Consider the following 13,138-nt stretch of genomic DNA (forward strand, 5'->3'; position numbering starts at 1 on the left):
TTTGCTTACTGTTTGGATGTAGCAAATTGCTTATTTTTTATGCTTTTGAGACATGATGAGAGTAATTGTGTAAATACTATTCAGCCTTTGGATTTAGTAAAGGCATTTATGGTTAAATTAGTGTTGTGGTCTGTCATAAATATGAAGGGAAGGGTAAACCCCTTTGAAATCCCTCCTGGCCAGGGGAAAGCTCCTCTCACCTGTAAAGGGTTAAGAAGCTAAAGGTAACCTCGTTGGCACCTGACCAAAATGACCAATGAGGAGACAAGATACTTTCAAAAGCTGGGAGGAGGGAGAGAAACAAAGGGTCTGTGTGTCTGTCTATATGCTGTTTCTGCCGGGGATAGACCAGGAATGGAGTCTTAGAACTTTTAGTAAGTAATCTAGCTAGGTATGTGTTAGATTATGATTTCTTTAAATGGCTGAGAAAAGAATTGTGCTGAATAGAATAACTATTTGTCTGTGTATCTTTTTTGTAACTTAAGGTTTTGCCTAGAGGGGTTCTCTATGTTTTGAATCTAATTACCCTGTAAGGTATCTACCATCCTGATTTTATAGAGGTGATTTCTTTACTTCTATTTACTTCTATTTCTATTAAAAGTCTTCTTGTAAGAAAACTGAATGCTTTTTCATTGTTCTCAGATCCAAGGGTTTGGGTCTGTGGTCACCTATGCAAATTGGTGAGGCTTTTTATCCAACATTTCCCAGGAAAGGGGGGGGTGCAAGTGTTGGGAGGATTGTTCGTTGTTCTTAAGATCCAAGGGTCTGGGTCTGTAGTCACCTAGGCAAATTGGTGAGGCTTTTTTACCAAACCTTGTCCAGGAAGTGGGGTGCAAGGTTTTGGGAAGTATTTTGGGGGGAAAGACGTTTCCAAACAGCTCTTCCCCAGTAACCAGTATTTGTTTGGTGGTGGTAGCGGCCAATCCAAGGACAAAGGGTGGAATATTTTGTACCTTGGGGAAGTTTTGACCTAAGCTGGTAAAGATAAGCTTAAGAGGTTTTTCATGCAGGTCCCCACATCTGTACCCTAGCGTTCAGAGTGGGGAAGGAACCTTGACATGGTCATACCCTGCATAAATAATAATTATTCCAGCAGTAGCCCCATTGATGGCACTACTTACAGTGCATAAAGTTAAGCAGGTACATAAAAGCCTTTGCAGGATTGGGGTCTAAATGAGTTCTACTTTCAGCTTCCACCTGATGCTTATATTTAAAATATAAATAAGACTTTGCAGATCAAGGGCCATAGTGTGTCTCCATTGGGAATGCTGGCTCTCTAGTGCTGTTTGTCACTGCTGTGTGTCTCTGGCAAACGATGACAAGCTGTTGTGTTCTATAATTTTTCAAACCCATTTCTACTCCCCCTCACAAACATTGTGTGCACCTCGCACTGATGGCTGCTTTGTAACACTCATCCCAGCTTCCAGGCACTTGCAGGTTTAAACTGGTGAAAATGGTGGGTTCTCTGTCACTTGAAATCATGATCTGAGGCTGTCAGTAACTCAGGCAGAGGTTAGGGGTCTTTGACAGGAGTGGGTGGATGAGCTTCTGTGGCCTGTGATGTGCAGGAGGTCAGACTGGATGATCATGATGGACCTTTCTGGCCTTAAAGATGATTCAGGCAGGGGCTTGGCAGACTTCCTGTTTGTGGTTGAAGGCATTTGGCTCATTTAAGACCATAGCCTGGCCAAGTCAGAGTCAACCGTGGCAGTTTTGCTCCTTTCTTTTTTCACCCTCTCAGGTCATGTGCACAACAGCTGACGCAGTCTGAGTGTGCCGCGTCACTGAACTGAAAGCACAAAAGCTTACGTTAGTGACGAAACGTGTACAACTAGCCCAAACGAAACTCACTGTGGGCATGTCTACACAGCAGCTGGGAGGTGTAATTCCCAATAAAGGTATTCAGACATGCACTAGCTCTGCTTGAGCTAGTACCCCAGTACAATCCTGCCCAACACCCTGGGTACATATTCAGGTGGCTAGCCCAAGCTACTGCCCAGGGTCATCACGGCCATGCTACTATTTTTAGCACACTAGCATGAGCAGAGCTTGTACCTGTCTGTCTACCTGCACTGGAAATCATGTTCCCAGCTGCAGTGTAGACATGTCCTTGTCATAAATATAAAGGGAAGGGTAAACACCTTTAAAATCCCTCCTGGCCAGACGAAAAACCCTTTCACCTGTAAAGGGTTAAGAAGCTAGGATAACCTTGCTGGCACCTGACCACAATGACCAATGAGGAGACAAGATACTTTCAAAAGCTGGAGGGAGGGAGAAACAAAGTCTCTCTCTGTCTGTGTGTGTGATGCATTTGCCGGGAACAGAAAGGAATGGAGTCTTAGAACTTAGTAAGTAATCTAGCTAGATATGATTTAGATTCTGTTTGTTTAAATGGCTGAGAAAAATAAGCTGTGCTGAATGGAATGTATATTCCTGTTTTTGTGTCTTTTTGTAACTTAAGGTTTTACCTAGAGGGATTCTCTATGTTTTGAATCTGATTACCCTGTAAGGTATTTACCATCCTGATTTTACAGAGGTGATTCTTTTACTTTTTATTCTATTAAAATTCTTCTTTTAAGAGCCTGATTGCTTTTTTCATTGCCCTTAAGATCCAAGGGTTTGGGTCTGTGTTCACCTGTGTAAATTGGTTAGGATTTTTATCAAACCTTCCCCAGGACAGGGGGTGTAGGGTTTGGGGAGGCTTTTGGGTGGAAAGACGTTTCCAAGCGGGTTCTTTCCCGGTTATATATCTGTTAGACACTTGGTGGTGGGCAATAAAGTCCAAGGGAAAAAGGAAAATAGTTTTTACCTTGGGGAAGTTTTAACCTAAGCTGGTAAAAATAAGCTTAGGGGGTTTTCATGCAGGTCCCCACATCTGTACCCTAGGGTTCAGAGTGGGGAAGGAGCCTTGACAGTCCTGTATCACAAACTACTTACTCCCGTCCTCCCTTATGTTCCCTCCATGTGCAGAGAAGAAGAACAGAACACTGTAAGATAGTTTCTTCTTTCACAGCTTATCAATAAAAATGAGGAGAGTTTATTTCAAGCTGAGTGAGCAGACAGAAAACAGGGGCTGCTTGTAAATGTGAACATGTTTTCTGTTGCAACAATTGTGAGCTTCCTTTTGGGGGTGAATTTTAAAAGCCTAATTCACCCCAAACCAGCTTTCTTCAGTGATGCAGGTTAAGTACAGACTGCATTATATTGCAGTTGAACTAAATCATACTAGATACAGCTTTACGAAGAGATTCTAAATCTCTTATTAGGAGAGAAGTGGAGATCTGAATTATTTGTTTCCTTCTAGAAATACAGTGGCTGTAATCTCATAATTGTATCTTTATTCAATCTCCAGGTACATGTCTTGTATTTAAACCTTAAGGAAGAAAAGTGTTCTAAATTTTGTTCTATTTTGCAAACACATTTGCAGATCCACGTATGGGAAAGAGAACATTGTAGTCTTCATGGAAACGTGTGGAGGAAGTTGGGATTCAGAACAACACTTAAAACAGCATTTCAGTCCCTTTGCTGTGCACTCTATTGTCTGAATTCTCTCTTCAAAACTCAATGCCTCTCCCTAAGCAATTGGAATTTTCTATAATTCCCCCCTCCCCCCCCCCAAAAAAAACAAAACAACTATTTAGCAATGTGTTCAGGGGAAACATTGTAAAAAGCTCCTTTTTGAAGTTTTGACCCATGGCCTCACTTTTGTTTTACCTGTCTGGCTAAAGAATTGCAGGTGCCACAAACTCCCAACTTTTTCACACACATTGACAGGAACCTCTCAGACATGGGCCACTTTCAAATTTAAAAAAAAGGAATTTTAAAGTGATTTCCCATTTTTGATAACTGAAAATTTATGTTCCAACAAAAGCTGCAGCAGCCCTTCTGGGACACAAGGGTTTGTTCCAACTCAGCCTAGGAACTCTACTGCACCAGCGCTCATAATGGCGACGGTGAGCACGTTCCCGGGGTGCCTCAGAAGCAGTAATGACGGGGCTTCCCTGATTTTTGACAGGGCTACCTGCCAGCAACCAAACTGCTCTCATTCACACACTTCTCCAAAAATAACATTTTATTTTCAAGTTAGCTGCTGGGTCAGCACCATTATTTGGAACTTGATGGTGCCCATGTGGCTGCTTCATGTTATCACTGCTGGGTAAAGTGCAAAGGACACAGCCTCCACCTTCCTCTGAAAGCTTTGAGTGTCAACTAAGAAAGCTGGGGCATCAGTTAACACTTTCTCCCCCAAGAGTGTAAAGATTTACACAGCACTGAGACGATTTTCAGCAGCCCCGGGGTTTCCTTAGCTCTGCTCTCTGCCAGCTCTGCTCTCAGGACACTCAGCCAGTCCCTTTCCCCTGTTTTAAGTCCTAGGCAGGCACCGCCCCCTCCCCATTTCCCCTGTGCCCCCTATCCCTTGTCTATTGCTCCACCTCCACTGACTGGTCCACTTTCCCTGTAACCTGTCAGCACTCTGTTTCTTTCTTTCTTTTTTTGTGGGGGTGAGAGTCTGAGCAGCATGTCGAGATTGCCAGAGGGGTCAGAATCTCTCCACAATGCACCTGAGAGATGGAGAGAGAGAGAGCATGAGTGGGGCAGACATGTCCGGAGGTGAAGTGAGAATCGGCGTTGCCTTAAAATCACCTAAAATGCAGGCTCTTGCATGTGGTATTTCAGATTTTTCAGAGAGAGGGCCCCTGAAAACCTCACCTCCAGTCACATGTTTGTAGCCTTCCCACAGCTCCTTCCTCTTTGCTGCCTACAGGCCTGAGATCATGAAACCTTCTGAATAGAACCCATTTAACTGGTTACATGAAAAAATTTTTGTTTTTATAATTGCGTCTTTATAGCTGTTCCTGCAACTTTATGATACCAGTATGTCATAACCATACAGCTCAGGGTAGTCTAGAATTTCCCCTTACCTGTAAGGGGTTAAGAAGCTCAGATAACCTGGTTGGCACCTGACCAAAAGGACCAATGGGGAAAGAAGATACTTTCAAATCTGGGTGGGGAGCGGAGGCTTTGTTTGTGTGTTCTCTTGGGAAGCAGAGAAGCATCAGGTCAGAAAACTCCTTCTCCTATAAACCATCCTAAAATGAGTCTCAGTATTGCAAAAAGAGTAAGTAAGGCGAGGCGCGTTAGATTATCTTTTGTTTTAGCTTGTGAATTTTCCCTTTGCTAGAGGGAGGTTAATTCCTGTATTTTGTAACTTTGAAACGAAGCCTAGAGGGAGTTCTGCTGTGTTTTTGAATCTTTTGTTACCCTGTAAAGTTATCTTCCATCCTGATTTTACGCAGGTGATTCTTTTACCTTTTTTTAAAAAATAAAATTCTTCTTTTAAGAACCTAATTGATTTTCAGTGTCCTAAGACCCAGGGGGGTTGATCTGTGCTCACTTTGTAACCAATTGGTTAGGATATTATTCTCAAGCCTCCCCAGGAAAGGGGGTGTAATGGCTTGGGGGGATATTTTGGGGGAACAGGAACTCCAAGTGGTCCTTCCCTGATTCTTTGTCTAAATCACTTGGTGGTGGCAGCATACCGTCCAAGGACAAAGGATTTGTGCCTTGGGGAAGTTTTTAACCTAAGCTGGTAGAAATAAGCTTAGGGGGGCTTTCATGTGGGTCCCCACATCTGTACCCCAGAGTTCAGAGTGGGGAGGGAAGCCTGACACAGTAGGTGCATGGGGCTGTGGCTGTGTATTCCTCTCTGTGCCCTACAGGGCTACGCATGCCATTAATTTTTCAGCAAAGAAAAAATAAAATAAGTGATGCACATCTTAGTTTAAATCCTCTAATTTGCCATTTGAGATCCTTCCTAATATCCCATGATGAGTGGAGGGAAGTCGCTGACTGATGTCCTTGTGCAGCGACTGGGCAATATGCTGTTGTAGGAGGGCTGTTATAAAAATCAAGAAAGCATTGAAGATCAGCTTTAATTGGAGATAGCCATTTGTTCAAAGCTTGTCTGTTCTTCCTCCTAGATTTTTTGGGTGCTCATCTGTGTTTGAGCACCGAGAAAACGGAGAGAAACAAATCAAACGAGGCCACCAGATCTCGTTTGTAGCTTTCTGGCTAATGGTAAGTTCATCACTCTCCGCATTTTGCCTTGGGTTCGGCTAATTTCAGAAATTACCCTTCTCTTGCTGCACTGACATTCAAAATACCCCTGAGGCTTTCCAAGCTAGGACTGGTTCTCAGTAAACAGGTCCTGATACTCCAGGACTCTGATGCACAGATTCAAGATTGTGCTAGGATATTTTCTGAATTAGGTATCCCCACCCCAGGGTTTGGAAATCCATTCAGATGATAAATACTATTCTAGCACCTTTCATCCTAAAACTTTAGCTGGCTTTACAAACAGTAACTAAGCTGCATGACAGCCCTGTGAGTTAGATGAGTACAATAGTCCCCATTTTACAGATAGGGAAACTGAAGCACAGGAAGACAAAACGAGCTATCCAGTGAGTCACTTATGAGGAAAAGCACTGAGGAGTTATAAGCCTCAGTGACCTGCTCTCACCACTAGGCTACACTTATTTCCTCTACATGGGAATTACAGTTGTTATTCCATATTAACGATTAATAATGGGACCTTACATTGTATTTTAGTTTCTTTTTCCTGATACTGGTGATGGAAAACCGAAGCAGAATCAGTGACCTGCTTCAAAGTGCCCTTGACGACCTTCTTCAGGAAGAGGTCAAAAGATTTAAAGACAAACTATCACACTCTGACTTTGAGGGGAAAGGTACCATCCCCCGAGGTCGGCTGGAGAATGCCGACAGGATAGATACGAAGAACCTCCTCATGGAATTCTATGGTGGAGAGGCTGCAGTAGATGTAACCATAGACGTTTTCACTCAGATCAATCTCCAAGATTCTGCTGCTAAACTCAGAAAAGAAAGAGAGAAAGGTAAGAAACCTAAAGTTACTGTTAAACCTAGGAGTCTCCCCCAGGGCAGCAGCAGCAGCAGAAGGAGAAACAGGCTGATGGCAGGAATGACAAATTCTGAACCCCAGCTGGAAATGAGGGGGACTCAGAGCAGAGATGCCTACAGCAGATTCTCTGACCTGCTCCACTGCCTTTTTACCAGTCAGCCGGCACAAGGGGAGCAGAGGCAGCCTGTAACTCTCCATCTGAGGAAATCCCCAGTGTAGGGGTGTCCCCAGTGGGTGTACAGCCAACAAAGCGGTGCAGAGAGAGTGTCCTGGACAGAGAGGTGGGGAGGGGGAGTAGCTAGAGTGCATCCCCAGCCGGGGGACTGTTCCTTGGGGACCTTGGTAGCTGGTGCAAGTTAGAACAGCCCCCAAGCTGCTGTAACCTGTACTGCAGCTGGGACATAGAATTGAGGATCTGTAACTGGAAACTGATCACAGCACAGAGTCTGACCCAGTAGATTCTCACCAAACAACTGACTGGCCCTGTGACAGTGGGAGCCAGCTGAGGTCATTCAATTGGGATGAACAGCAAACAGAACGGGGCGGACAAACCCCAAAAGCTGGCAGATATTCCAATATTCCGATTTACCAAGCTAGCCCAAAACAGCTTCTGTATTACCTCACCAGTTACTCAGAAATCCAAACAATGCAGTTCCCTTAAAGTATCCAGCCTCAGGCCTCCATCCAGATACCCACATCAAAATATGATGAAGATTTCTGAAAATCTTTCTCCATCATATAAAAGAAAAGGTTCTCTTGATCCCAAAGGACCAGCCACACACTCAGGTCAAATGATAACTTAGATCTTACCCAAAATACACGCTTATAGCCAATTCTCATTAACTAGACTAAAAAAAAATTTTTAAAAAGAAAAGGGAGAGAGTGCTGGTTAAAAAAGCAGTATACATACAGACATGAGTTCAATTCTTGAGATTCAGATACATAGCAGAGATGGTGAGCTTGTCGTTGCAAAGAGTTCTTTTAGAAATAGTCCACAGGTTATAGTCCAACGTCCATGTTCAGTGTGATTCCAGTCAATGACTGGTTTCAGAGTAGCAGCCGTGTTAGTCTGTATTCGCAAAAAGAAAAGGAGTACTTGTGGCACCTTAGAGACTAACCAATTTATTTGAGCATAAGCTTTCGTGAGCTACAGCTCACTTCAGCGGATGCATTTAGTGGAAAATACAGTGAGCAGATTTATATACACACAGAACATGAAAAAATGGGTGTTTATCATGCATACTGTAAGGAAAGTGATCACTTAAGATGAGCTATTACCAGCAGGAGAGTGGGGTGGGAGGAGAGAAAACCTTTTGAAGTGATAATCAAGGTGGGCCATTTCTAGCACATTTCCAGGAGTTAACAAGAACGTCTGAGGAACAGTGGGGGTTGGGGGGGGGAGAGGAATAAACAAGGGGAAATAGTTTTACTTTGTATAATGACTCAACCACTCCCAGTCTCTATTCAAGCCTAAGTTAATTGTATCCAATTTGCAAATTAATTCCAATTCAGCAGTCTCTCGTTGGAGTCTGTTTTTGAAGTTTTTTTGTTGAAGGATAGCCACTTTGATGTCAGAAATCGAGTGACCAGAGAGATTGAAGTGTTCTCCGACTGGTTTATGAATGTTATAATTCTTGACATCTGATTTGTGTCCATTTATTCTTTTACGTAGAGACTGTCCAGTTTGCCCAATGTACATGGCAGAGGGGCATTGCTGGCACATGATGACATATATCACATTGGTAGATGTGCAGGTGAACGAGCCTCTGATAGTGTGGCTGATGTGATTAGGCCCTATGATGATGTCCCCTGAATAGATATGTGGACACAGTTGGCAACGGGCTTTGTTGCAAGGATAGATTCCTGGGTTAGTGTTTTTGTTGTGTGGTGTGTGGTTGCTGGTGAGTATTTGCTTCAGGTTGGGGGGCTGGCTGTAGGCAAGGACTGGCCTGTCTCCCAAGATTTGTGAGAGTGATGGGTCGTCCTTCAGGATAGGTTGTAGATCCTTGATAATGCGTTGGAGAGATTTTAGTTGGGGGCTGAAGGTGACGGCTAGTGGCGTTCTGTTATTTTCTTTGTTGGGCCTGTCCTGTAGTAGGTGACTTCTGGGTACTCTTCTGGCTCTGTCAATCTGTTTCTTCACTTCAGCAGGTGGGTATTGTAGTTGTAAGACTGCTTGATAGAGATCTTGTAGGTGTTTGTCTCTGTCTGAGGGGTTGGAGCAAATGCGGTTGTATCGCAGAGCTTGGCTGTAGACAATGGATCGTGTGGTGTGGTCAGGGTGAAAGCTGGAGGCATGTAGGTAGGAATAGCAGTCAGTAGGTTTCCGGTATAGGGTGGTGTTTATGTGACCATCGCTTATTAGCACTGTAGTGTCCAGGAAGCGGATCTCTTGTGTGGACTGGTCCAGGCTGAGGTTGATGGTGGGATGGAAATTGTTGAAATCATGGTGGAATTCCTCAAGGGCTTCTATTCCATGGGTCCAGATGATGAAGATGTCATCAATATAGCGCAAGTAGAGTAGGGGCATTAGGGGACGAGAGCTGAGGAAGCGTTGTTCTAAGTCAGCCATAAAAATGTTGGCATACTGTGGGGCCATGCGGGTACCCATAGCAGTGCCACTGGTTTGAAGGTATACATTGTCCCCAGATGTGAAATAGTTATGGGTGAGGACAAAGTCACAAAGTTCAGCCACCAGGTTTGCCAAGACATTATCGGGGATAGTGCTCCTGACGGCTTGTAGTCCATCTTTGTGTGTGTAACCCTTCTGCCTGTCAGAGTTGGCAGCAACAAGGGCCGGGTTCAGTATCTAGGGGTTCCATTCCAATAACACAATGCAAACCATCTCGAGCCCCCACCCAGTGACCTGGGACAAATATATACCACCCCCGCTGCGCATCTCCAAGAGGCAATACTTCCCCTCTTGTAAGGACATAGTCTGAGTGTAGCAAAAAGCCTTTTAATAACAGAGAAAAACAATGTGGCATTATGTTGGGGAAACACCACCAACAGGATTCATAACACCACCCATGAGCAAAAAAACCCCACCCCAAGGAAATTGGGGTGTGTCCTTTCCCTTTGGTTCTTGAGTCCAGCAACCCAGAATCACCCAAAGTCCCAAAAGCCCAAAGACCCAAAAGTCTCTGTCCCTGGTCAGGGCAGCCCCAGAGTTCGAAAGTTTATCTGCAGAGTTTTACCTCCCAACCTGGGTGGAGATGGGGGGGGGGGCGTTAAGGGGCACCTTACATGGTCCAAAGCTGATTACCCCACCTCTCCATGGGGCTCCGCTCCACCAGCCACCCCCATGAGCTGCTCCAGGCATCCGACAAACTGCTCTGCTCCACCAGCCGCTCTGCTCTGCTTGCCATCCCGCAAACTGCAATGCTCTGCTCTACCAGCTGTCCCACAAACTGCTCTGCTCACCATCTCGCAAACTGCTCCACCGTATATCTTCAGGCTCCCCCACTACTTAACACAACACTCGGTGATTTCAGCTCTTAGTAAGTTTATCTCTTTTGTGATTTCAGCTTGTAGTAGGGGAGCCTCAGTGCTGGTGCACTATTAACCCAAAGTGAATTCAGCTCAGCAGCCCATAACTAAGCTCCTAATGGAATCAAAAGTAGCTCTGATATTCCACAGTGGAGAGAGAAGAAAGTGCAATTAGCATGTAAGGCCCTCACCAGGCCACCAGGTATTAATACCTGTCTCCAGCCTCTCTCCCTTCCCTAGGTTTTGGAACCCATGACCCTTGCCTAGCAAGTGCAGCTTAGTTGATTGTGAGTCCCTCCATCATAACAAAAGGCCGAGTACAGTTCCACTGTCCTTGATTCACATAATCAGGATAACAACAGTTTATTCCTGCCCCAATAACAGAGAAACTGGGGCTCCTACAGCAGCCAAAGTGACCATCTAGGCAGGGTGGGTGTGCCTATGCAAATGAGATCAGCCCCTGAAGTTCTTTTCCCCAACCCACCATGACTCGCCACCAGATGTCAGGGTAGAGCTCATCCTGACTCTGCTTACATCTGGAATGTCGGTGTAGAGGGCTTCTACATCCATAGTGGCCAGGATGGTGTTTTCAGGAAGATCACCGATGGATTGTAGTTTCCTCAGGAAGTCAGTGGTGTCTCGAAGGTAGCTGGGAGTGCTGGTAGCGTAGGGCCTGAGGAGGCAGTCTGCACAGCCAGACAATCCTGCTGTCAGGGTGCCAATGCCTGAGATGATGGGGCGCCCAGGATTTCCTGGTTTATGGATCTTGGGTAGCAGATAGAATACCCCAGGTTGGGGTTCCAGGGGTGTGTCTGTGCAGATTTGTTCTTGTGCTTTTTCAGGGAGTTTCTTGAGCAAATGCTGTAGTTTCTTTTGGTAACCCTCAGTGGGATCAGAGGGTAATGGTTTGTAGAAAGTGGTGTTGGAGAGCTGCCGAGCTGTCTCTTGTGCTGGAAATGGCCCACCTTGATTATCACTTCAAAAGGTTTTCTCTCCCCCCACTCCACTCTCCTGCTGGTAATAGCTCATCTTAAGTGATCACTCTCCTTACAGTATGCATGATAAACACCCATTTTTTCATGTTGTGTGTGTATATAAATCTGCTCACTGTATTTTCCACTGAATGCATCCACTGAACCTGAGCTGTAGCTCACGAAAGCTTATGCTCAAATAAACTGATTAGTCCCTAAGGTGCCACAAGTACTCCTTTTCTTTCAGTCAATGACTGGGATCCAAATCCTTATGGCTTAGGTTTCTCCTGCATGAAACCGGAAGCAGATCTGAGATAAAAAAGGATCAGGTCCCAGGGCTTTTATACATTTCCAGAAGCCTCTTGACCATATTCTTTTGATGTGACTCCTTGTTTCCCAAACAGCACTGGCAATTAACTATGCAGATTAACACAAGGTAATTTGTCCATTAAACAGTTCATATACAAAAAGAAAAGGAGGACTTGTGGCATCTTAGAGACTAACCAATTTATTTGAGCATAAGCTTTCGTGAGCTACAGCTCACTTCATCGGATGCATTATGCTCAAATAAATTGGTTAGTCTCTAAGGTGCCACAAGTCCTCCTTTTCTTTTTGCGAATACAGACTAACACGGCTGCTACTCTGAAAGTTCATATACAGTTTACCACAAAATGTAAGAGACATATAAACAATGCCTGGTCTGAGGGCCCAAGAAGTGTAGCAGAAAGCACAAGGCGAATCCCCAGCTAGCCGAGAACTGGCCTAGGCTGCTCCTGTGCCACCATCTCGGGCAGTCCCTAGCACAGCAGGCGTGGAACGATCCCTGCAGCTCTGCTGGCCCCTCGGGATCACAGCCGGCTGGTGTAATTTAGAACAACCCTCAAGCTCAGACCATCTGAGAACTAGCCCCAGCCTCAGGATCAGGGAGCTGCAATTGGGGGCGGGGGCGGGAGAACGGCCAAACACTGCTGTGGCAGCACATATAGCGCAGAGCAGAGCATCTCCCCCCGAAGGGAGATCTTGGTTCTTTTTGTTCTTGTTAGTTGTAATTTCTAAACCTTTCTCCTGTGAGGACAGCCTTTAAACCTAAAACCCATCACGAGGGGTGAAAGGATGAAGCAGCTGTCTGCATTTCTGTAGCAGGAGGCTGAAGGGACCTAAATACACCCAGTGCGCTTTAACAACAGAGTTACATAGATCTGTTTCAGAGTGGCAGCCGTGTTAGTCTGTATTCGCAAAAGGAAGAGGAGGACTTGTGGCACCTTAGCGACTAACCAATTTATTTGAGCATGAGCTTTCGTGAGCTACAGCTCACTTCATCGGATGCATGAAGATCTGTTTGAGATGTACCTACGGGCTAGCCCTTCCCAGAGCCCGGAGGTCAGCTCCATGCATGCTGCTGCAATTGTGGTGGGCATGGAATTCCTACAGAGGGGGAGGTGAGCTAGGGCAGAAAGCTGAGGAGAAGGACTAAGGCCAGAACAAGGCCAGGGAGGGAGGTGCGGGGGAAACACATTCTCTCCCAAGTCCCACTGGACACGTCACTAAGTGGCCTGGGGCTGTATGGGCTGTTTAACAGAGCTCTGTCCATGCAGGCGGATCCCTAGGACACTGTGGCTCCATTGGAGCTGCGCTGCCAGGGAATGGGGGGAACAGGACAGGGTCGGAGGGCACAAAGCACGTCTGCACGTCTCAGAGATTTTTGCATCATCATCATCATCATTGAGCGTCCTTGGGCCAG

The 13,138-nt window shown here is 45.4% G+C and overlaps 1 protein-coding gene across 2 annotated transcripts in view; it reads left to right on the forward strand.

Annotated features, from left to right (window-relative positions):
* Positions 1–3,064: 3,064 nt before the first annotated feature.
* LOC102936329 (NACHT, LRR and PYD domains-containing protein 3) overlaps positions 3,065–13,138 on the forward strand; it is a 53,523-nt gene continuing 43,449 nt past the window's right edge. For both annotated transcript variants that reach the window (XM_043549325.1, XM_043549326.1), the window contains exons 1-4: positions 3,065–3,181; positions 4,501–4,611; positions 5,982–6,078; positions 6,602–6,911. In XM_043549325.1, the coding sequence (XP_043405260.1) occupies positions 3,177–3,181; positions 4,501–4,611; positions 5,982–6,078; positions 6,602–6,911 (523 nt within the window). In that variant the 5' untranslated portion in view covers positions 3,065–3,176. The remainder of the gene's footprint in view (positions 3,182–4,500; positions 4,612–5,981; positions 6,079–6,601; positions 6,912–13,138) is intronic.

This window comes from Chelonia mydas, chromosome 6, assembly GCF_015237465.2.
Source record: "Chelonia mydas isolate rCheMyd1 chromosome 6, rCheMyd1.pri.v2, whole genome shotgun sequence".
Taxonomy (NCBI): Eukaryota; Metazoa; Chordata; order Testudines; family Cheloniidae; genus Chelonia; species Chelonia mydas.